Source organism: Anguilla anguilla, chromosome 11 (genome assembly GCF_013347855.1).
Source record: "Anguilla anguilla isolate fAngAng1 chromosome 11, fAngAng1.pri, whole genome shotgun sequence".
NCBI lineage: Eukaryota > Metazoa > Chordata > Actinopteri > Anguilliformes > Anguillidae > Anguilla > Anguilla anguilla.
This window is the reverse complement of record NC_049211.1, coordinates 28,712,708-28,737,618: the sequence shown is the minus strand read 5'-3', so window position 1 is coordinate 28,737,618 and position 24,911 is coordinate 28,712,708. Positions and strand designations below refer to the sequence as shown.

General features: G+C 44.7%; 1 protein-coding gene across 1 annotated transcript; it reads left to right on the top strand.

Moving 5' to 3' along the window:
- The first annotated feature begins 1,203 nt into the window (after positions 1-1,203).
- ptpn1 (protein tyrosine phosphatase non-receptor type 1) lies at positions 1,204-21,938 on the top strand. The gene is made up of 9 exons (XM_035383197.1): positions 1,204-1,444; positions 6,123-6,213; positions 6,932-7,032; positions 8,754-8,852; positions 11,396-11,533; positions 15,294-15,503; positions 16,506-16,667; positions 18,199-18,374; positions 19,456-21,938. Exons 1-9 carry the CDS (start codon positions 1,388-1,390, stop codon positions 19,691-19,693), a joined length of 1,272 nt encoding a protein of 423 aa, XP_035239088.1. The 5' UTR covers positions 1,204-1,387; the 3' UTR covers positions 19,694-21,938.
- The last annotated feature ends 2,973 nt before the right edge of the window (positions 21,939-24,911 follow it).

Below are 24,911 nucleotides of genomic sequence, written 5' to 3'. Positions count from 1 at the left end.
GCTTTGGGGGGGGGGGGGGGGGGGGTTAGACCTCTAGACCACAGAACTGCATTACAACTAGAACAGCTATCCAAATCTGTGAAATAAGAATTAGCTGTCCTAGTCGTAATGCAGTTCTGTGGTCTAGAGATCTAGACCTGAGGTTTAAACTCCAGCTAAGCGCACTTCAATTGACCCATAGCGTCTGCAAGTTTTCCTCTTCGCCTTTATCAACAAATACTTCACACCCAGGAAGCCAGGATGCCCCAGGCCATGGTTTGGGGCATCCCTGCTCTATGAGGTTTTGGTTGCCATGTTAAATATGTGCTCAGGGACAAAGTATCAGGTGCCACTGGCATAGTGGCAACACGCCTTCTGTACTTGGTCAGCTCCCTCTGTTACAATATTTGCAAGAGGGGATCTAACTGGAAAATTTCAATAATTATTTGCAGGTTAGGCCTTCTGTCTGATACCTGTTCTGTATCTGTATGGCCATTGTCCGTGTTGAGAAATCAATACGCTTGACAGGGCCAAAATCTAAACTTGACCAAGGTAAAGTCTGCAATAAAAAATTGTAAGAGGCAATGCAGAATGCTTTAGAGTGTAAAAATATCCCTTGACATTCTCAGTTGTGATATGTACATTTTTTTCTGGTCTGACTGAATGAAAATGACAATATGGCTATGAATACATGTTTATAAAAACGATTAAAATGACTTGTATAGGCAAATCGTCATTCATAACTGTCCAATACAAATTTGGACAAAAATTGAATGCGTTTAAAGAGACACATTCTAAAAATGTCAAATCAAATCTTTATATAGCGCATTTCAAAAACAATTGTCAGAATACGCTTCACAGACAACCCTGCCTTAAACCCCTTCAGAAGCAAGCCTAAGGCAACAGTGAACGTTTTTTTTTTTTCTTCATTTGTTTCACACAATAGGTGCTATAGCATACTAGCAGATAATATACTCTAGCAGAAAAATAGTCACCACTTAGTTTCGTAGTTGTGTCTTACGACCGTCCTTGAGAGACAAAACTACAAGACCCTGCGGGCAAAAAAAGTGAACGCTTCGTATTCTGTTTGGCTGAGATCCGTTCCCCTCCTTACTGGGCTCGCTGATAGGCTACTTGGTTGTCCCTTTCACACTTTCATGACTGTTATTGGCAGGAATGTACAAAACAGGGCGGGTGTTGCAGTCGCGGAGGGATAGTCGTAGTGCGGGAGGAGCAAGCGGCGTGTTTCCGGTAAGAACAGGCCAGGGAACAACAGTAACATTAAATTTATATGCTGACATATAGAGAGCGGTTGTAAAATATTTATCCGGACACATAGTTTAAAATTAATCACGCTTAATTTAGCTTCCAATAGGGAGTTGGAAGACGGGGCTGCATAAACACGGCAATGGAAGCCGAGTTTCGGGAAATCGATGAACTTGGGAGTTGGAACGCCATTTACCAGGTAGGTGTTGGGCAAAAATAAGGTAGTGATATGAGTACGATAATGGCTTTTGCTGTCGGTTGTTAGCCAGCGTTCTGAAGACTGGTTACAGGTTTTTCAGATGCCTAATTGAGGCAAGATGATTTCATTGCTGTGATTATTGTTCGCTAGATGGCTGAATGAATCTCCATTCAGTGCGAAGCTAGCTAACCGGAATAAACTGTTAGCAGCTAGCTTACAAACACACGGAGTCACAATGACAGGTAAACGACGTAACTAGCTAGCCTGTAAACGCGATGATACGCTATCAGGTTTATACAAGAAAATAAAAGGTAGGATCTCAGCAAGAGAGCTAGTCTAACTGACCATCCTTTGACTGTGACGGGTAGGATATGAATCAGGGTATGTCGGTTTCCACTTGGTTCATAACAGTATACGGAACAGCATATTTGACTAGGTATGAAATCACAGTCGCTAATTTTCTGTTTAGCTATCAAGATAGCGATCTGTTAATCACGTTGCCATTTAGGATCATAATAACAATAAGGGAATTGATTAGCTAGCCAGTGGTTAGCTCCATAGCAAGCTAACTATCAAATATTGAGTGTACCAGGCAACATTAGAACGAGTGAGCTCGCTAGCGGTTAGTACACGATCCACAGCACAGATAGACCTAGTCTAGTCTAACGTTATATCTACCTAGCTTCACGTTATTGATAATTGCCATGCTAGCCTATCTAGCCACCTAAACCGGTGTGCTTGGCGTGTGTTGTAACTTTAGTGCTGTTGTTAGCTAACTTAGCTAATTATTTGAAAAGCCCGCTTTTGCCTTTTCGGTTCATGCACTAGCTAATATGCAGTCCTTACCTCGCTACCAAAAAGGGGAAATGTTGGTTGACGGAACCTGTGTGGCCCTCTACTTGACTGTCGTTTTTTCGTACCATCTGAATCGGTTAAATGTTCAAACTTAGCCTCGTAGTCTAACGTGAACGCGGACCATTTCCTTTAGTTCATTCCATAGACTAAAGCTGAGACAACGTCATTGAATTCAGAAAGAAAATATGATATACACAATACTAGTTTTGCTTGACAGCTGCGAATGAACGTTTTTTATTTATTTATTTATTTCTTTATTTATTTCTTTATTTATTTATTTATTTATTTACACAAATAACAGGACATTTTAATATAGACTATAGACTAGCTAGTTGCTTTCAAAATGTTCAGCTGAACATGGAACAATAATACAGCATGTTAGCTAGCCAACTAAGTGGTGAAATATTTGCAGTAGTTTAATGTGAAATGGCCTAGCTAATTCAACAAGTTGGTAATATGGTTCTGTTTTTTTACATAGAAAAAAACTGAAGTACTTATGTCGAATGTGAAGTTACTGAGCCATGTGTATTTTATGTAAAAATGAACTAACGTTAATTAATATTTAATTAATGTTCCGTGCAGCAGCAGCTGACAGTCAGGGCTTTCATCTGAAGAAGTGATGGTTTGAGGGGTGTGTTGGAGTGGAACTCAGGTGTTAAAATGGTCTCCAGAGTAAAAGGTCATTGTCATACCTTGAGTCCAGAGGATCTGTATGGCCTTAAAATTTATATTGGTTTGTTTTATTTAAGAATAAGGAGAGGAGCAGGTTTTTTTGGCATAGACCATGGATTCATATATTGGCCTTTTAAAAGTGTCTGTGTGAGTGGGACAGATGTGTGTGTGTCTCACAGTTAATCGCAACATCAATACTAAAGGCTCTATTGAGCGCTGGTTGATTTTGTTATGAAAACCTGAAAACAGTTTTTTATAGTCCAGTGCTACTGATGATAATTCTGCGAAAGGTACAGTTTTTAGAGAATAGTCATAGGTGCCCTTCCTTGGCCTGGATTGTGAAGAGAACAGAGGAGAGCTGTTCGAGGTGAGGAAGGGGAGAGTGAGTTTTCTGGTCGTGTGTGGAGCAACCAGGCAAGGCCACTGGCAGGAGAATGGATGGTGTTGTCCAGCTTCAAGTGCAATTTAGTGGTGTCCACAAGTCCACCACAACCCAGGTACCCATTCTGAATCCCCAGGTGGGTTTGGCTCCGAGTCAGGTGCACACTGGTTGCTTCAAGTGTCAAATATGTACACACTACCTGAGAGATCCAAACACTTTGTGCTATTGCCTGTGTTTGTTCACTCAATCACTCACTCACTTTATCACTCCTCTACTCTACTCAATCACTCTCTTTCTCACTCTCTAACCCCCTCTCACTCATTCAGTCACAATCTCACTATCACACACTACCTGTATCTCAAACAGAAGGCAGCCTACATCCTTAGAAGTTAGCTCCCTTCAAAGGTAGCATCCTAACGGAACCCCAGAAATATAAAATATAATTAATTAAAAAAAATATAATTAAAACAAATTATTGAGTTCACTATACGCTTGTAAACGAGCCCTGTTGCTGTTTTCAGCCACCGCTATTAACGGAATATGCCTGCGGTAATCACAAAGACCTATGGGATATCCTACCTGGCGAAGGATACATCCCATACTGCCTTCAGAATCATCCGAATGAAGGCACCTTAGCAGGTATCATTTTGTGCCAGCTTTCAAATGAGACGTGCCTCACTGGCTTCCTACCTTGGAATACTGCCTTCAAAGGCAGCATTTTTGCTGTTTCAGACACAGCCTCTCTGAATTATGAGGGTAGCTAGTGGGTAGCGCACACCAAGGAACCAGTCGCAATAGTCACAGGTATGGGAGCTGGGTATTTGTTCATTGGGTTTGGCTAAAGGTGTTTGAGTGTAGTTTGGTGTGAGGTTTTGGACCCATGAAGAGCTTTACTATGAGGTGTGTGTGTGTTTTTCAGGTCAGGGAGGAGGGAAAGGGTTTACCTGTCGTAAGACTGTCAATTAACGGCTTTTTTCGATAACGTTTCCAAGAATCACGCACCTACATGCACATCCGTGTACATCTCCGAAGCTCGGGCCCTGTTCTAGTTCTGTTTTCAGGCTCTCCGCCTTGGGTTGCTGTTTCTTTTAACAGATGACATCTGCTCTGCAGAAATTCTCCATTTAAGGGATATGTGCATGACTACTCACAAAAGGGCTGAATACTTTGCAGTTCAGGTTTCATAAGCTGAATCAGTGCTCGGTTTGGTTCAGTCAACAATGTTTGTGGTAAGATCACACACTCTTCATTTCTCCATCTTTTTTGGAGGCAACCATTGTTCTCGGCCATGGTAGCATTTTTTTTGTTGATTTAAAAAAAATGCATTTTTGTTGACAGATCAGGTAGGGTGACAGTGCGGCCGAGGTCCTGTCAACAACAGCAGCACAAAAGCAGCCGAAAATGGGGCGCAGGGCTTGACCCGTACCTCCCGGCTTTAAAAGCTGGACCCCAGGTAGCATTTAAAATAGCCCTTTGCAAATATACGCCCGCCAATCACGTTTGATTTGGAACTGGAAGGAAACCTCTTATACAAGTGAAAATGCACACTGTCAGGTCAAGGAGAACCATGGCAACGCCCCACCTCATGGCATGGCCCATCCCCCCCCCCAGCACAACATTCAGTCACAACCATTGGACCATCACGTTGTCCTTAGTATGCTTTAGGCAGTTCCTGTTTTCAAAGTTACAGGAAAGGGAGATGCCCCGTCACATTTTAGTGTATTGACGAACTCTTGCCTGAGAAAATGAAGCTTTTTGGTCACTTTGTCATGTGCACAAATGCAGAACTCGCCGACAGAGCTATTTTCCTCCTGGAATAATGCAGAAATAAATGTCTTTCAAAGCAGAAAGTCATCACTGAAATGAACGGCTCCTACAATGCTTGGCAGCTGTGGGGAAAATGTTAGACAAGGTAAAAGTGCACCACAAGCTACCTTTCTGAGGAACTAAACTCTACTTACTATGAATAGCCAAAGAGCTGCTCATAGCCAAACCTATGAGTACAGTCAGTGTCAGTGACATATTATGTAAAAGTTACAGTTCAGTTCTGCTACTTATTTAAATTAGTTGCTTCTAATACGTGTTGCTTCCTCTATTAGGATGAAATAACGGACAATATAGGCCCGAAATCTCAAACTGTATTTTTGGCAGGCTGCAGAGCCAACAGGTTAAACTCCAGTCCTGGAGGGATGTAGTGTCTAATGATTGTGGTATCTTTCAGTACTGAAGCACTTAATTTAAGTAATTGATTGGCTAGTGAGTGCACACGCCTCTTTTCCCAGGCCCGATTTTCCTGCTGATGAAAGCGAAACCTTGAAAACCCAGAGACGCTGTGGGTCTCCAGGGCTAAGGTTTGAGATCACTGGTGTAGACTGATGGTTTGGGAGGAATTGGGGGTTTGTGAGCATGTGTTTTCAGAAAAGTGGAGTCTTCTCTTGAGGTTCCCGGTTCTCTGGAGACGCTGTATTCTGCTTGTTTACGTTCATGATTACTGGAGAATTCGAGGCAGCAGGGGGGCAGTTGGATAACTGTGCCTGTAACCCACGGTTGCAGATTCAACCACAGCTTGGAGCGGTGGTGTTGTAGCTTGGAGGGACCACTTTACTAAATATTCATCTGCATCAGGCGATGACATGAGCATTCTGTTAATTCGGCTACTTCACATTTTATTAAGTCATCTATTAAGTTGTCAGGTCTTGCTAGAAAGTGCAAGAGAGTCAAGTTCCAAATTTTTAACCCGTGGCATTTCTTTTTCTTGTCCCCCTCCAGGAAATTCGTCAGCAGTCCAGCGAGCTCCCCTGCAAATATGCCAAATTACCCGAAAACAAAACAAGGAACCGCTACAGAGACGTGAGCCCATGTGAGTCTCTCTCTCTCTCTCTCTCTCTGTCAGCTCACAGAGCAGATGTATCTCTCTGGGGAGCTGCAGGGCCTGTTGGCCTTTATTTTCACCTCAAAATCAACAAGTAATTTTAGACCAGATGATGTGAGAAGCCAGGCTTCAACTGTGAAACCAACTGACCAAATAGGTGTTGAGTAACAAGAATCAGCACACCCTGCAGCTGCCTGGGACCAGAGTCAGCTACCAGTTAGCTTAGATGCATACTGGTGTGAGTTTGATACATGATATTAAAGAGTGAGGATTGAAAAATGCCCAGTTTATGGGCTTGAAGCCAGTTTCTGACTAGGTGAAATCTCTTCAACTTAAATCATATTTTTACAATAGGGCCAGGGAACATCACTTGAAAAGAATGGATGAAACTTAGGCATGGGCTTCAGCCTCTTTCTCTCTCGCTTTCTCGGTTTCTTTTTCTTTCTCTCTATCTCTCGTCATGGCAACTTGAAAGAGTAGCATGGCTGTGGTTTCCTCTTAGTAAAAATAAAGAGGTTAACTCTTTCAGTGCTGGCCGTTGGCATGTCGTGGGCGTTTGATCCGTGCATCGGCCGCCTCGGTGCAGCTTTTGCAGAGCTGCCGCGGGGCTCGGCTCAGGCGCGCAGACGGGCGCGCGGGGGCTGCGTCGCGGCCCTCGGTCTCCCGGGGGGTGGCTGAAGTTTTCACGCAGATTTCTCCCCTTCAGTTGACCACAGCAGAATCCGGCTGCAGCTAGGAACAAACGACTACATCAACGCCAGCTTGATCTCAGTGGAAGAGGCGCAACGAAGCTACATCCTCACTCAGGTGGGTCTCCTTAGCCTCAGCATTAGCCTTAGCATTAGCCTCAGCCTTCGTTTCAGCCTTAGCTTTAGCCTCAGCCTCAGCCTCAGCCTCAGCCTCAGCCTCAGCCTCAGCCTTAGCCTTAGCCTCAGCCTCAGTGCAGCTGAAGTGCAGCCAGGATCAGGCGCGGTGGAGCACTCAGATGTTTCAGGCCGGGGAGGCAGGCTTGCGCTTGGCCTGGATGTGGCACGGCCCAGGTATCTGTTTACACGTCTTGAGCAAGAACTATCTGTTCCTCCACACTGCCGTGAATCACTCTGACGGCAAGGGGGAGATTATTTAGATAAGAAAGATTTGGTTTCACTTACACTGAAGCAATTATCGCACTTGCTGTCAAGGTGTGAATGTCATCAAGGTTAATGGTTCAGCTGTAAATATTTATAAGGTACCCCTCATTAGAACATTAAGTAATGTTTAATAACTGTGAATGTGTAGAATAATAGAGAAACACTTTTGCCATTTTGTTACACTCACCGCTGTAATAACAGCAGTGCTTTCTTTGGTTCTCTGCAGACAGTATTTATTATTTTGCCGTCGCACTTTTTATTCCATGGTGAAAGTACAGATTTGGTTTTTTATTTATGCCCAGCTGTTATTCGTAATTCTCTGCCGTTGATGAAGGAAATCGGCACCCGAGCGCGGCTTTAGCGGTACGCGTGAACGCCGGCAGATTTTGACGGCGGCCTCAAACCGCCTGCCTCCCGGCTGCCGCTCGCCTGTTCGGTTTTTTCCGCGAGGCCGCAGCCAAGTTCGTTTTCGGGCGTCTCCCAGCATGCACCGGTGCCGAGGAATCCGTACGTCAGCGCTCTCTCAGTCCTCTCCCCCCCGCGCGCCTTGGCAGCTGCTCGCCGATCCCTCCGTCCCGGCGCGCACTAAGAGCCCGTCTGGACCTGCTGCTTGGAAGAGGTTGAGACGCTGCTGTTTAACATAGTGTCGCAAGAAGCCAAATACCTCGGGTCAACTGGAGCTGGGGTGTATTGCGTACTCTTTCCACTCATGTAGAAACAAACCTCTTAATGAGCGTTTTAGAAAAGGCCGCTGCAGTTTTTATGTAACCGTTGTAGTTTTTGAAGCACTTTACAAATAGTTATATTTATATGGAAGCGTTTTGGACAACGAGGTAAGTTTTGCTGAATTTTAGTATCCACAGCACTGCTGCTTCAGACACAAATCATAAAATTGAACTGAATTGGCGTGCTGAATAATGTGTGAGAGGGGTCCTCAAACTAGTCCAGCGTCCCTTCTCTAAAGCTGTTCTTGCATAGCTGCCGTTCTGTAAGGATGTACTCGTCTTTCTGCCAGTCCTGACGTTCACGCTCTGCGCAGGAGTGGAGTCTCAGTGTTGAGTGTGTTGAGTCTCAACATTGAGTGTTCATGTATGCCAGGGCTTTCCCATGGTTGGGCCTGGACAGCTGTTTTTTATTCTTAATAAAATCTGTGCCCTACCGAGACCCGAAAAGCCAGGTGCCGTGACTTAACTGTGTAATCAACAGCTTTAATAAATCTCTTAATTACCGAGTAACAAGAAAAACCAGCAGAACCTGCGGCTCTCTAGAAGTAGGGTTGCAGACCCCTGGCACACGCATGTACACACATGAAATTCTGCACGTGCTGGTGCTGATCTGACTGGGCTGTGATTGGGTACACCCCCCCAACTCCCCCTCCCACCCCCCAACCCCTTGCAGGGTCCATTGCCGAACACTTGCGGTCACTTCTGGGAGATGGTGTGGGAACAGAGGACGCACGGAGTGGTCATGCTGAACCGTGTCATCGAGAAGGGCTCTGTGAGTACCCACGTCCCGTTTCCAAATCAACGACAGTCGCTTCCTCGTCCTATGCTGACATCACCGTGGCACATCTATGATAAGTAGCTCTCATGCAAGTTCTAAGTTTGGCTAAATGGAACATGCTGATTCTGGATCTGTTATTTTGCGCACTTCTTCTCTGTAATACTCATGCTATTGATTCTTAACTTCAGGTCACTGTTGAATTTTCTTTTGAGCATTAAACCAGATTAAAGCAGATTCTTCCTGCCAATATATGTTTTGTTTATTTTACCTATTAGTCTTGGTGACACGTGAATTGAGCCCCCAAGGCTGAATAGGTCTGCGAAACACTGGAATGATAAATCTTCTATTCAGTGACTCATTCTCTTTGTGCTCTTTTGGTTGTGTTCTGGCCTTCTTCATATCAAACACTGTCAATTTACCTCTCTAGTAATACTGCTAAGACATACCCCTTTGTCAAATTTTAAAGTTTTCAATGGAAAGTGTGACTTTTCAGTTTAAAGAGCTTGATATCGATAAGGTGCAACTGCATCTGCTACTTTGTTTCATACTTCGTTTGTTTGACCAGTAAGCTTGCAAGTCTGAAGTTTGTATCTCAGTGGTTGTACTGTGTACTGACTTCTACTGTATACTAGGGCTGTCAACATTGGAATGTTGGCATGAAATTGAGTTTGAATTTAACCTTCTAAAATTGGTATGTATTTGAATATATTTGAATGTAATTTGCATTAATATGTATATTGTCTGGCACAATATGCATAATACTATGCAATAACACTCCCTCTAGTCTGTAGTATAACACAATAGGACATTGGCAACATTGTTTGAAATATAATGTTTTTTAGTTACTCATTATGTAGTAGTATGTCTACAATTCATAGTGTTCATACAGTTGTACAGTTATCTCAACTAACAGTTTAAACAAATGAACACAACAAATAAAGCATATTTTTTCAGTGATGTAATTCACCATGCTCTGCATCTGTTAAGCACAATGCAGCATGGCACAATAGCCCATAAGAGCATATCAGCATTGTCCAAAACTTCAATATGATCAACACCGTTCAAGTCACCGCGAGCGACATTATTGGCCCACGATACAACGAAGAATAGGCTGATAGGTGCATAGGACACAGCGGCAAATAGGCCTGCTAACCTGTCTGCGCATTACTTTTGCCGCTCCCTTGATGTCACCAGCAACGGCCAAGAGGCCAAAAAGTTTCCAGATGCCTTCTCACCTGCAAACTGGTGTGATGAGCTCCTGTGTTGTTGTTGGTATCCCAGCCGTGTGGACCGTTGCTAACGTTAGCCAGTTTGTTTTCTTTTGGTGATATGTCAGGGGAAATTACATTAGACAATCTACCCGCAGCACACGGTAGAAAATGCAGTTGCATTCATGAACGTGATTCGGTGCCTGGAACATTTTGTAATTGCAAAATGCAGGACCTAAAACAAAGATGAAAATTCTCAAATGTAAGTTCAAACTTGAGGGATATTTGAGTATTTTTTGATGGCCCTACTGTATACTGCATACCTGAGATTTTGGTCGCAGACAGCTTTAGGTGCCTTGATTTAACACCTAGGCCTACATCATGAACAGTTAGGCCTATGGGCCATTTGCCTTCTCTCCCTGTCTAAGCAGTTCCTCAGTCTTTGAATCTTACTTTGCTCTGTATTGCTTAATTAACTGAAAGGGAGGTATATCTGAGATGCTAATTGGCTGGTGGATAAGAGACTGGAACGAAGCCAGTCTCTTTCTGTCGCTGTTGGTACGACAACAGTATAGTGATTCGTTAAGTTGCGGTTTCTGCAAGCTTTGGCCCCACCGCCTGTGGTCTAGGAGAGTAGAATTAGTCAAGTTGATGTCAAGTTCAAGTTCACCTTATTTTTGACATTTACTTGTGTTGTGTAAATGTCACTCAGAAATGCATCCATCTTTCTTGTTTTTTCAGTAGCTTGATGCAACTTACTATCAAGTCTTGCATTACCAGTGTGCTGTTCACACAAATTGGGAAGCTCTTTTTTGTTCATTTATTGTGATATCAAGTCATTGGTCACTGAAGTGTGTGCCATTACAGATACAAAATATTTTCATGCTTCAAATTTTATGTCCACCTTGCAAATCGCTGTCCTGTTTCACATGGCGTCTGACCTGCAAGCCAAGGAAAGGTTCAATTGAGGAACAGGTATTTTTGGAACAGCGTAATTTAAGATTGCTGTTTCTCCTGAATGCTCCAAGAAGTTAATCGTAGTTACGGAAATGTGGCCATGCTGGAACTTGTTTGCCAGAAGATTTAGCAGTATGCATTTCAAGGCAAAATGATTCGGTACTCTGTGAGACCTGGTTAATTAACTTGCTGTGACACAGTGATTATTGTTGATATTTCCCACAATCCAGAATGAAAAGACCTATTGGTTAAAATGTGATTTGAAAATTCTCCACAGTTCATGAACGTAACGGACTACTTGCAGGAAGTGGTTGTGCTCTGATGCTCCTGGCAGGAAGTGGTAGTCTTCTGACGGTGTCCTGTCATTCGCAGGTGAAGTGTGCTCAGTACTGGCCCCCTCGTGAGGAACGGGAGGCTGTCTTCAAGGACACCAACTTCAAACTGACCTTGATCTCGGAAGACGTGAAATCCTACTACACTGTACGTCAGCTGGAGCTGGAGAATCTGTCGGTAAGAGACCTTTGCTGTGGGCTGGGCGTTTCCAGTGATTGTAGGGATATGTAGTTCTGCAAGAAAGCTCTGAAGTCTGTAAAAAAAAAAAAAAATTTCACCTGGTTGTCTAGTCCATGGAGAGCTGGGAAAATCTGTTGGTTTATACCAGGCTGTGCACTTGGCTTTCTCAGTGCTTGCTGGGAGATGTAGTTCTGTAGTAAAACTGTGAAAAGTATAATTTTAATCTGGTTGTTTCTTCCATGGAGCTGTCCATTTTGACCATAATTGGGCATGTTGAATGTGTTGCTTTGTGATCTCAGATACAGTATGTACTGTTGCCTCCACACATCTCTACAGGTCTGAAAATTCTTGAAAAGTTATTGATTTTAAAACAACTTTTGAATCTGGGACATTTTAATGAAATTCTTTTTAGAAGGTTTTGGAAAATTAATGGGAAGTACTGGTGTTTGCAATAGAACTTGACAATGTGATGCGTTTGCTGTTATCCACTTAGATGCTGACTAACTTTGCTCTCTAGGCAAAGCAGTCTTAGCACTATCTTAATGTTGAGCAGGAATATAACCTGCAGGAACATTACATATACACTAGTGGTCGTATGTTGGTTTTTTTGGGGCAGTTGTGAGTAAAGAATAAAAATCTTTGTATCATATTTCACACTGAATTTATTTGACACAACAGCCTAAGCATTCAGACTTTATTATTATGGAAACACTTGGTTACTGATTGGCTTTGTTGTGTGTGCATGTATTTTCTAAACAATGAGTGGTTGCGTTCTATAAATAGATTCATCCCCATGCTAGGAATTGATTTATATTTACATAATGCGATCACTCGATCTGGTGAAAATCACCATCCCTATTCCCTACCTGAGCTTAGGGGAGAGGGTGGGAGGTGGTAGGAATTTATTTATTTTTTGTTTTTTTCCCCCCAACATCTAGCTCTCATGCTCATTTCTCCAAACTTACATACTGCACTTTTGATAAAGCATCCCTTGATAAAGAACAAGACCATATATCCGGGCCCATGTTTGTAAAGAATGTCGAGTTGGAGCACTGATCTAGGATCAGCTTTTCTCTGTCGATATAATAAATGTACCTGTTATGAGCCGGAATGCAGATGCTGATCCAAGATGATCCCTCCAAGACGCTTTGAGAATACAAGCCCATTTTTAAGGAATGAGTCACAAGTTACCCCAGTGTTTCCGTGAGGGCGGTCTCTGATTTGTAAACACTGTTTGCTGGTTTTTTTTTTTTGATTTTTTCTTTTAAAACCACAATCGTCTTCTGTACCAAGTGAGAGTGACTGAACCTGCGTGGAAATTATTGGTTCATCGCTTTGTGATGTTGAATTGCATTGTTTAGGAGTACCTGCACTCTGAAGGGTTTTTCTGTGTTGACTCAACATGATGTCGCACACTGGGGGGGACTTCGCAAAAGCACGGCGATGCTTTCGCACCCGGTAAACCATCTGCAGTACCAGAGGAAAGTCACATGCCTTTCACAAAGCACCTGCAGTGGGTGGAAAGCACTACAAAGGAAATGGCAACACAGTGTGCTCTCTGGCTCATGCATATGGAAATTGTATGATCTGCATTAGATACTTTCACGATTTCTCTGCCAAAACCGCACATTTTTATGGAAATGGTGCTCAATACAGGGTGTGTCCGATTCATGTAGATGAACGTATGTTTCCACTCACAGTAAGTGTGGAATTACCAGTATTTGCCCCACTGTGTAACATGACCTTTCATACAGGCCATCCGACTGTAGTAGCAAGTTATTTATTCAGTTATAGTAGCAGGCCTGAAAGTGAAACAAGTGAAGTGTTTACAATATCATTGTGTGTAATGCAATGAATTGTGAACAATTGGTATAACTATGCATGTCTTCAATAACTGCATCTTTCTGTTGCCATGTAATTGTGTGGTAAACACATTGTGCATGTGGCTATTCAAGAAACCTCTGATTTAAATTTTGATGACCTTTTAGTATTTATTTATTTTCGCATTTTAAAAATAACAACTTTATTCATGGATTAACAAGTGGCTAATACAGGGGAGCTTCTTTGGTGTTCTCTTGTAGCCCAGATACAATGGGAGTCATAAATGCAGTGCCACCCTGTGGTGAGATTAGGTACACGTAAGTGTTCACCCAGCCCTTCTGGTAAGCACAGATTTATTAGTAAATGTAATAACTCGGTGCACTGTATATCTGGGTATTTTTCAGGATAGGTATGGAAGGGAAATCTGGATACCACCCATTGCACCGGAGAAGTCAGTGACAGCCAGGTTCATGTCATATATCAGTATATTTAATACTTTTTATAATTATTGGCTTTCACTACAACTTACCTCTACAGCGCCACAATGCAGTTTACATGCAGTGTTTTCACTGGTTGCTGTCAACTGCATGTTCATTTGTTAGCAGGAACAAGACAACAGAAAGTCGAAACCCTTGCAGTAATTGTATGGCTGCTGCTTACAAGAATAGGCAAATACTACTAGTATGCGGATATTACGAGACGCAAAGATAGTATCAGCAACTTCTGCGACTTGCTCTAAACTGTGTTTTTGAGCTTCTCAGCAGTCTTTGAGCTCTCCTGAGAGTGCTCTTAAAGCCCTGGTTGGGTCATTTTCCTGTTGAACTCTGCGGTTGGTTTTGTCTGTCCCCAGATGCGAGTAGAACGTATCAAACTGCCCTCAGCGGGGGTATTTATAGCACTGGGCTGAGCCGGGTAGTGAAAGGAACGCGTGTTTTTAAACAAAACGGACGAAACGCGCAGCCTTGGCCAAGTCTCGCTGAGCTCGCTCGCTCGGGCGAGTGCCGCTGAGCGATGTTCCCACACGGCCGTCTCCCGGGCAGCCAGTAGGGCTTGGCAGAGGTCAGACGACTCGCAGAGTGATTTACGTCCTTTTCATGTTTGCTTTCGTTTTGTTTGTTTGCTTTTTGTGTTATTTATGTAGTTTTTGTTTACTTTTTGTTTTCCCCTGAGGGTTTGCTTCTTTTTGTTTGTATGTTTGTTTGTACTGTATCGGGGATTCTCAAATCCATTGCTGTTTTGCTCCTTTTTTCTGGTAGGTTTTTTTTTCTCTCAACTTTTGCAGCCGGTTGTGCCCATTGCTGCTACGTCCGCTCTTATTTCACTCTTAGTGCAGGCAAGCACACGTGCTTTATGGAGACGTGAAACGTTAAGCCGCTGCTCCTTTAGTCCACACATGGAGCTGGTCAGATGCCAGTCTGAGGAAATCTCTTCATGTGTAGCATTACCAAACATACTGGGTGTCAGATTAACCTGTGGTGGTTGGCGGTGAGCGATTGAAACACGGTCATCCCGGGCCGATCGAATCCCTTCATGGGCCTGCCGCCTACCATCAATTACACTGCCCCACAGTTGGCGCTGGCAGTGTTCGGGTTCGTTATCAGACTGTGGGGCCTGGCTGGAGCTGTATCTTAACAGGATCAGCTGCCCTCCTTTTATTTTTCTACCCGATAGTTGATTGATTCATCGATTAATGTCACTGATTGGCCAGATTCCACTGACCTGGGGTCAAACAATGAAAACCAGCAGTAGTATTGTAAGTACTACTGTTTTGAGCATCAAGGTGAATGTCCTCAATGTCATTGGCAGCACATTGAGGTTAGTTTAATTGGTGGCCTGGGGCGTTTAGTTGTGGCTCACGCGTTGGAGCTAGCGGGTTTAGAGACTGTTTCACTCCACCGTCCCCTGCCCCCTTCCCCTCTCTCTCTCCGTTTTACAGACTCAGGAAACACGGGAGATCCTTCATTTCCACTACACCACCTGGCCAGACTTTGGGGTGCCCGAGTCCCCCGCCTCATTCCTCAACTTCCTGTTCAAGGTGCGGGAGTCTGGGTGCCTGAACTCGGACCAGGGCCCGGTGGTGGTGCACTGCAGCGCGGGCATCGGCCGCTCCGGAACCTTCTGCCTCGTCGACACCTGCCTCCTGCTGGTGAGTGTAGGACTTTGAGGCAAGGAAGCTTGTGCATGCGTATTTACGTCTTCTGTTTTCCAAGGTCTCTTGCACAGGTTACATTTGTACATGCGGCCTGTTTTAACTGCTGAATCTTTACTAGCAATTCATGTTAAATGCCTAACAATGGCAAAGGTTACAGTGGTGGTGCTGTAGTAGAGCATTGTGCATAGAAACAAGCTCGAAGTTTGTGGTAAATAATAAATTTGATTGGCTTGCCATTGAGCTATTTTTTGATGCATCAACTATTGCTTCACAATTTCGTTAGGGACTATTACAAAGATGGTTCCCCCCAAATCTAATAACTGGATGTACAGTTCATGAGAAGAAGATTTTTTTGTGTTTTTCAGAACATTCTGGCTGATGATTGGCTGATGGCAGCCATGTTTTTAGAAGGTTCGTGTAGCATCAGTCTGGACCTGTGACCAATGTACTGCATACAAAATGTCAAGTTATTTGGACATTTGGTTCATGAGATATGGCCATTTTTATATTTTCCCCTCCAACAGCACCACCTATTGATCGAGCAGCGCCAAATTGTACATGCTTCCTTGGTTGAACATGGCTGTTTATTCATCCAGATTTTAATGTATCATAATTCTATATGTAATTGTGATGAAACTTGGTCTAATGGCATATACCAAATTTTGTGCAAACCTATCAATTTTTGCAGGAGATGAAGCATTATAAGTGTTTTTCAAAAAATGCTAAATTGCAGAAATCCAGAACGGTGGACATTATGGGTCATTCAGGCAAATTTGTTCTCCAGGCAGAGCCATGTGTGGGGGTATGAAGCTCATAACAGTGTTTCAAAGAGAGTGAGAACATGTTTTAAAGCCACCTTACACACCGGGAGCAGGAGCCGCGGGCCCAGGTCACAGGGCTCGGCTTCCAGAAGCGAGGATCTGCATTTATAGACTGAGCCATCGGGACAGGCCGCGCCCGAATGCTCAGCTTGCGCTGTGGTGTGGCTCTCCTCAGATGGCCCTCCGGGGGGACCCCACGTCCGTGCAGATCCGGGACGTCCTGCTGGAGATGCGCCGGTACCGCATGGGCCTCATCCAGACCGCCGACCAGCTCCGCTTCTCCTACCTCGCCGTCATCGAAGGGGCCAAGTGCATTATGGGAGACGCATCCTTGCAGGTGAGGCCCTATCGGGGAGAAAACCAGCAGGCCTGCCGTTCTGACGAGCCCCAATCATTCCCAATGGCTCGGTCAGATGGAGCATCCAGTTAAGAATGGGGAGTCTTAAGAGTGGCAGTTCTTGTCACACATCTATTGTCTTTGGCTTGATCCTGTCCTCCAGAAAATGCATTATGAGAGGGGGGCTGCATCTGCACAGGTTGTAGGTTTGATGCCATCAGTAGAAACACATTTTTTTAAATGCTTCTATGTAAATGTGTAGTAAACGTGTGTGCCCTCAGACTCAGTGATTGGCTGTGGTGCTTTCTGCCAGTGTACCAGTATAACTTGCTGCACAGTGGGAAAAATGTTTTTATTGATACTGCATTCAGAAGTGGAAATGGTGCATGAATGGAACACAAATGGAATGTTGTTGTAAAGCACTGCTGTCAAAAATATTACATTCATTTTACTATTGTCTCATAAGCTTGGAGCCCACCCCTTCTTTTCTCAGCCCAGCACAATGTGTTGCCATGGCAATACGTATGTCACTTGTGACAACAGGGAAATACAAAACCGAACAGAAAGTCATTTAAAGGGCATTCAAGACCAGGCTTGACACGGTGCTGGGAACTCTTTGGACAGTCAGTAAAGTGACATACCAAGTTAGGCTGAATGGCCTGTTCTCACATGTTACTTACTTGGGTTTTTTGTTCCTTTTTTAAACGTACAAGTGTGTTCTGTCGCTATTGTTTGTGTTTTCCTCTTGGCTGGAACGCCCAAACTTAAACCTGCAGGTCACAGGTCTTTGTAGTGGAAGAGGATTTGCTTAAAGACCAAGCCTTTCCAAGTAGTGTAAAATACCTAGAAAATTCTGTTCATGAAATGAACCACCAGCACCAGAACGTAGTGTCTTTCAGTGCATTAATTGCATTTAAATTAATTTCCCAAAGTTATATAATTTGAATTGCATTGACCGCCAGCCAGATCACTGCTATTTGACATTAGTGTTAAAACCCTGGAAGCCTTTCTGGGTTGTGAATGCGAGTTATTTACAGAAACAATAGCTTTTCATTTACAGTAGCTCGGTCATACATTAGTTTTGAATCGCCATTCCAGTGTGTAATGTATGTTTCTCCATTGTGCCTTCAGTCAGCTCACCCACTCCAATTGAGTGTCCACTACTTTTCAAATTTGGGCTGTTCTTTTTCTCCACCAATGAACTGTTACTGATTTGATCACCAATGAGCTGTTGCTGTCAGGAAAAAAAAAATGTTATGAAGTTTAATTAGAAATGAATTATTACGCATACAAGGCAATCTTTATTATTGCGTTGTATGCAAGGCTTTTGTGGACACAGAAGAGGTGTTTGAACTCCATATTGGATGAATCTACAGTAAGCTGTGAATCACTGCTTTTTTTCGAACTAATCAAAAATTGGTTCATGTTTGTGAACATCTAATGGCTCCTCCCATTGGTTAGGTGTCTGTTCGGAGCCCACTCTGTCACCCACTCTCGGCGTCTAAAACTCTTGTTCTCTGTTTCTGTGAAGGAGTCATGGAAGGAGCTCTCAAATGAGGAGGACATCCCCCCAGAGTTCACTCCGCCTCCCCCTCGGCCCCTCAAAGACCCCCACAATGGCACGGAGAAGCCCCGTGCGTTCTTCGCAGGAGAGGACACCCCCGAGGAGGTCATCGAGAGGTCGCACAACGACATCCGTACTCACAGGTAACAGGAATGTACGCGCACACGCACACTCACATACACACACACACACGCACACACACACACACTCGCATACACACACACACACACACTCACACTCACACACACACACACATACACACACACACGCACACTCACACACACACACACACGCACACTCACACACACATACACACACACACACTCACACACACACACACGCACACTCACACACTCACACACACACACACGCACACTCACATACACACACACACGCACACTCACACTCACACACACACACACTCGCATACACACACACAGGCACACTCACACATACACACTCACATACACACACACACACGCACACTCACATACACACACACACGCACACTCACATACACACATGCAATTCTGTTAGATTACTTACTACTGTGGACAATGCTGCATTATTTTAAAATGCTGTACAGGGGCAAGATAACCTTTGTTAAAAACCATGGGAAATGCCCACATTATAAAAATGAGACCAGTTATATAACATTTAAATTGCACAAAAAAGTTCAATTAAAAAACCTTCGCTAAAATTAAATCGAACAAATTCTGTCTTAATTGGAGTTCGTTCGAATGTCATTTTGGGAAAAAGTGACAGCCCTACAGATTATGCACAACAGCACTCAGATGGAATGTGTTTTATCATTTCCCATGTTTTTGAACACTCTGAATTTACTCAACGGAGGAAACTCCTTTTTTTCCCAAGGCCACACGAGTTAGTCACTTGGCCTGCTTTGATGTGGAGAGTCATGCAGCCTTGTGGCATGTTGTCATGGCGATTGTCGTCAGGGTTACTCATTTGTCCAAAATTCAGCTGCTGCCTTCATTTTTTTTTTTTGAAGTAATAACATAAGAATGCCTATGGAAGAGCACAGGCCGTTCAGCCAATCCTTGCTCGTCGTTTGCCTGCAGTTTAGACGGCACCTGGCACTGAGTCATGCCGAACTGATCACGCGCCTGCGGAACGGAGGCAAAGCCCCGCCCACAGTGTGCAAATGGGGCGTGTCCATTTGCCTCTGAGGTGTTTTGACTGATTTGTTTTCCCGCACGCTTGCAGTTTCCCACCGGAGCCAGGGCTGCGCAGGAGGGCGGGGCCTGACGGCGTGGCCACTCCCACTCCCACCGAGCCCTCGGACGGACACGCTGACCAGAGGGCCGAGGGACAGGCGGAGCCGACCAAGGAGGAGGTGGAGAACCCAAACGGGGGGGCGTGGACACCCCTGCTGGCCAACGTGTGCCTGTGCACCGCTCTGGCCCTGAGCGCCTACGTCTGTTACCGCGCCTGTTTCCACTGATCCACATCTCTCCCCCCTCTCCTGCTCTCTCTCTCGCTCTCATTCCTCCTCTCTCTCTCTCTCTCTCCTACTCTCTCTCTCTCTCATTCCTCCTCTCTCTCTCTCTCTCTCTCCTACTCTCACTCTCTCTCGCTCTCGTTCCCTACCCACGCGTAACCACGGGGGGGGGGAAGGGTGGGGGGGCAGCCAGGCTCCGCCCATTTTGGAAAGGTCAGAGCTCCCCCCCCCCCCCCCCCCCCCCCCCCCCATGCGCAGCAGCTGGAAGCGAGAGAGGGGGCGCTGTCTGGTGCTCGACTCCCATTCCTCTTTATAAAATGCAAACTGGGGAGAGTGGAGTTCCCCCACTGGCATTCCCCCCACCCCACCCCCACCCCACAAACTGTCCCCTTCTCAGCTCAGGGCCTCAATATCAGGTGTCACAACCCAACAATAAAACTGGCATTCATTCAGACCATTTCCTCCATCACCTAAGGAAAACTTAAGTGTGCTTGTGCGTGGATGTGTGTACGTTTTTATGTATGTATACTCATACCCATGCGTACACATGGGTATGTGTACGTCTGTGTGTGTGTGTATATATATGTATATATATCGGTGTATGTATATGTACATATATATATAATATGTAATATATGTATACATATATATGTGTGTGTGTATATATATATATACACACATATATGTGTGTGCGTGTGCGAATATATCTTGCCATTTGATAATTTTTACCCAGACACACAGTCAGTGTATCACTTTGCCACTGTTACTGAAAAGCATTCTTCCATACTTTGATGTCAGACTTTCCAAATATTTTCTGCTTATCGAGCTTTTTTTCCTTTTTATTTTTTATTTTTAAAATGTGTTTCTCCCTAGTCCATTCCCCCCTGCCCACCCCCGTTTGGCAGGGGCATGGGGGGAAGGGGGGAGGGGGGGTTTAGAAGGGGTATGTACAGCCGGGACCATCTGTGAGCCTGCAGGATATACTTTGAAAAAGACAAGCAAACCAAACTTATTATTTTTAATTTATTTTCTTTTTTGTCTCCGTGCTTTTCCTGAAGCGGGGGCTGAATCCTACCAGGGAATAAGCTGGGGCCGGGGAGGGGGGGGCGGCTGGCAGAGTCTTGGCCTCGGAGGCCCACCAGGGGGCGCACAAGTCAAATGGTGAAAAGTGCATCAGGGCTGTACCTAAGTCTTTGATTTCTGCATGTTCCCTTGTGGGGCAGGGAGGCGGGTGTGGGGTGGGGGGGGGGGCCTCATCTCCCTGGGTGCATCGCTTCATACTTTCTCATCATCTGTCCCTTTTTCGTTCTCTCCCCTCGAACGTTTCATTTGCACGCTAAAATGTCCGTTTCGCGGACGGCCTGCGAGGGGGCAGAATCCCAACAGTATTCCCGCGCGTCTGTAGAAGCCCCCGCTGTCTGTTCCAGCTGGGAGATATTGCACATGCACTTGGTCTTTTTTTTCTTTTCATTTTTTAGCTGTTCCATCAAATTTTCAAAAAAAAAAAAAAAAAAACTTGAATGATTGTATTTTAGTTCCAAATTTTCAGTTGCTTAAATGCTGTGGCTTGCCATCTTTTTGTCTTCAAGCCATCTTTGGTTTCCTAGCACCAGATAGGTTTTTTTTGTTCGTTTGTTTGTTTTTTTTTGTTTTTTGAAACTCAGATTCTCAAACGCGTTCTAGTTTGAAAGAGGGAGGGGGGGGGGGAAACGCGTTCGGAGATGGAGACCTCTTATCGATGCTGTATCAGAGGACGAGTTTCTCGAAAACGCTTCTCTTGCTTTGAAACAAAGTGGAAAGGAAAGAATGGACGATATCCTGGACGAATGCCATTCAGAGACGGGCGAAGGGCCCGGGACAGGGGAAGGCCGCGCTAACGCACAACGACGCCAGCTCAGCTCGGACGACCCCCCCGCGGGGTGGGGGCTGGGGCGGGGGGCGGGCACCGCCACCACCACCCTCCCCCCTCCCCTCCCCCTTTCGCCAGCAATAGGAACGCAGCTTTGCTCTTAACTGACCTTAGCAGAGCCAGGCCCGTGCTGCCATTCAGGGCCGGGGTCCGAGAGAGCGAGACCCACCAAAAAATAAAAAAAGAAGAAGAGAAAAAAAACCCAACTTAAACCAAACACCAGCGTCGGGGAGAAACGTGGGAGTGGCAAGTCCGCACAGCGGGACGCGATTGGCCGGGCTAGCGCCATCATTTTTTTAACAAAGAAAGAAAACCTACAGTCACACCTGTTTTTTTTTTTTTTTTTTTACAGTAAAAAAAAAAGATAAAAAATGGGAGGGGGTCATTCAGTACAGTAGCCAATCAGCATTTAGTTTGTTTGAGAGAGAACTACAAACGGCCCCTCCTGAGTTAAGCGACTGTAAGTTTCTCTAGAATGTACGAGTCTGGCGCTACGCTGTCCCGCGGCTCAGTCCCAGATCAGGTCCCGCCGTGCCGCGTCTCTGGGCTCGGAGCGCCCACACGGAACACCCCGGGCCTCCGTGTGCCGCCCGGGCTCGCCAGCTTTCTGTTTCCTGTACATGTATTCACTTTTTGTCTTTTTTTTTGTTGTTTTGTTATTTTCGTTATTCATCATCAACATCATTGTATTCCTTTTTTTGTAATAACTACTGCTTTGTTCTCGTTTTTTTTTTTTTTTTTTTTTCGATCTGAAACATGTTCCAGGTTTTATTTTCAGGCTGAACTCTGAACGTAAGCTGTGGTAATAAAATCATGTCTCAGAACGTATTCGTTGCGGTGCGTTTTCTTCGCCTGGGTCTCCCGGAAGCTCGGTGGTAGCCCTGTGGCGCGTCGTTATCTTTGAATTGTTTCGTGTCGTTCGGTTGAGAGGCGGTGGGTTACTTCTCATTCCAGATTGTGGAGCCGCTGTTGCTAAGGATGCGTGCTGAACGAGCGGCGTTCTCTCGACATGCGATGGGGGTCGGGACGTACAGCCGCTGGCCAACCTCCTGGGCTGTCTGAAGACTCACACCCTGAGCCTGCATCTTGGTTCCACTCCCACTCTCACCTCCTAGCACCCCCACCTTTCTACTACTGCAGGCAGGTTATGGTATTTTATGGTTTAACGTTTCTCTTCTTTAGCCTATTTTGGATGTAGCCTGCATGTATTAAGAATGTGTGTGTGAGGTTGCTCATAATGATCAACTGAATGCACTTGCAGTATGTCTCTCCTATATTGTATGTCCCTCTGGGTAAGTGTGTCTGCTAAATTAATGTAATCTAATGTAAAATGTAAGTGAAGATGAATGTAGTTTTCATTGATATGTTCATAAACGGGTAGCATAATTGAAATTCATGTGAAAAGCTTACTGTTGTTCCGTCATATTACCACAAGGTGGCTGCAGTGTTGCACATTTTTACGATGACCTTGATTAGACAATTTTCATGTAGAAGTTTGGGGTGGATTGCATCATGTTGATATACCAACATTTTTGCTTTTCACCATGTTATCTGGAATAGTGCAGGAGTTACATATCGACACTGAATATTGAACTAATGTCCTATACAGTACATGGGTAAGCATTAGAAAAGGCAGAACAGGTTCAGTTGAATTTATTGTCAAATATTAGCAGTGATATTAATAATGGGAAATTCTGTGAATTTGAGCCCTAATTCAAAATAAGTGTGTGGCATTTCTTCCCTGGAACCTTAAATGCAGACATTTTGTTGTGGGAGGGTCACCTTATGTAACACCTTGTGGGGAGTAGAAGACTCGTTTCCTTAGATGTGCATTTTTTCATAGCATTAAGCTTAAACTTAGGCTTTTTAATGGGAAAATACAGGCCTGCCCTATTTTCTTAGAATGTTTTTTTTATTTATTTATTTTTGTACTTGCAGGCTTTTTGCATAATTTTGAAAGCTCTCCTTGATTTGCTCTCTATCCAGTTAATACATGCTAATAACGTGAGCATGTGCTTTTTCCTCAGAACAGCCCAGGGCACTCTTTAACATACAGCCCGTTTCCTAAACAATGTGCCTATCATTTCCTGTTAGTCATATTCAGTGGTGGACATGTAGAAGGCTGGCTTCGACAGCGACTATGAGGAAAATTTGAAGAGGGGAACAAGGTACTTGAATGTAACTTTGATATGAATTTCTGCCTGTCTTTCCTCCAGAGTTACTGTTAGCGCTCTGGTGCTAATCACAAGTGTGTGTTTAGAATGTTCTTAACTGAACATTCTAATGCCGATGTAACAGTCACTACTGGTAATTGAAAGCAATGGAGTTCTAGAACACAGAGAGAATTCGGAAGGAAACATTCCAAAAACCTACTCCTCACAGGGTTAACTCTACACTCCTCTTTGTGTGTTAAGGTTCGAGCTCCCAACCTTTGGACGTTGGACTCCCCTCCAGCCAAACTCTCACCTTGAGATTGTGAAAACCTGAGATATTCTCTTGGGGGTGGGGTTTGTGAGGTAGTCTGCCCTGATTGGTCCAGGAGCCTGGGAAAGACTCCCTCGCACACATCCGGAAGGCCAGACAGGGACCAGGGTGTGTTCCTGACGCTTAAGACGATTTTAGAGCACGTGGGCCGGATTGCAACAGGCCGTTGCGTCAGAGGATCTGGGGCAGAGAGGAGAGACGAGGTGGACCCAGCGATGCGTCGGGGCCCCTGCAGGCCCGGGCAGGCCCCCGGACAGGAAGCGCCTCGTCACGTTTCAAACGGCTCCCATCAACCGACGCAGTTTATAAGGGGAAAAAAAGAAACAGCCAATTGAATTATTCCGATTAATTATTTCAGCTTAGACCATTACATTTTTACATGACAGGCATTTAGCAGACGCTCTTATCCAGAGCGACTTACACAACTTTTTTACATTGTATCCATTTATACAGCTGGATATATACTGAAGCAATTTCGGTTAAGTACCTTGCTCAAGGGTACAACGGCAGTGTCCTACCCGGGAATCGAACGTACGACCTTTCGGTTACAAGTTCCAGTTCCTTACCCACTGTGCTACACGCCGTCATTATTAAGACCATTAATAACACCATTATTAAGGACGATTTCAGCAGCGTTTACTGCTTGTAGGCATTTGGTTGTTTCAGTCCGTTTTGATCTTCATGAGGCCTGCAGTACTCGGGGGAGTGTGGGGGGGGGGGGTGAAAGTCCGTTGTGCACAACAGAGGCGTGTGTCCAAGCTTAAGAGCGCCGAGAGCTTTACTTGCGTTTCAACACTTTTTTAATTACGGTGTGTGTAACTTTTAGGA

Coding starts and splice junctions, on each gene's coding strand:
- ptpn1 (XM_035383197.1), top strand. CDS start 1,388: ATGGAAGCCGAGTTTCGGGAAATCGATGAACTTGGGAGTTGGAACGCC. Junction 6,214..6,931: donor CTACAGAGACGTGAGCCCAT/GTGAGTCTCTCT, acceptor TCTCCCCTTCAG/TTGACCACAGCAGAATCCGG. Junction 16,668..18,198: donor TGGGAGACGCATCCTTGCAG/GTGAGGCCCTAT, acceptor GTTTCTGTGAAG/GAGTCATGGAAGGAGCTCTC.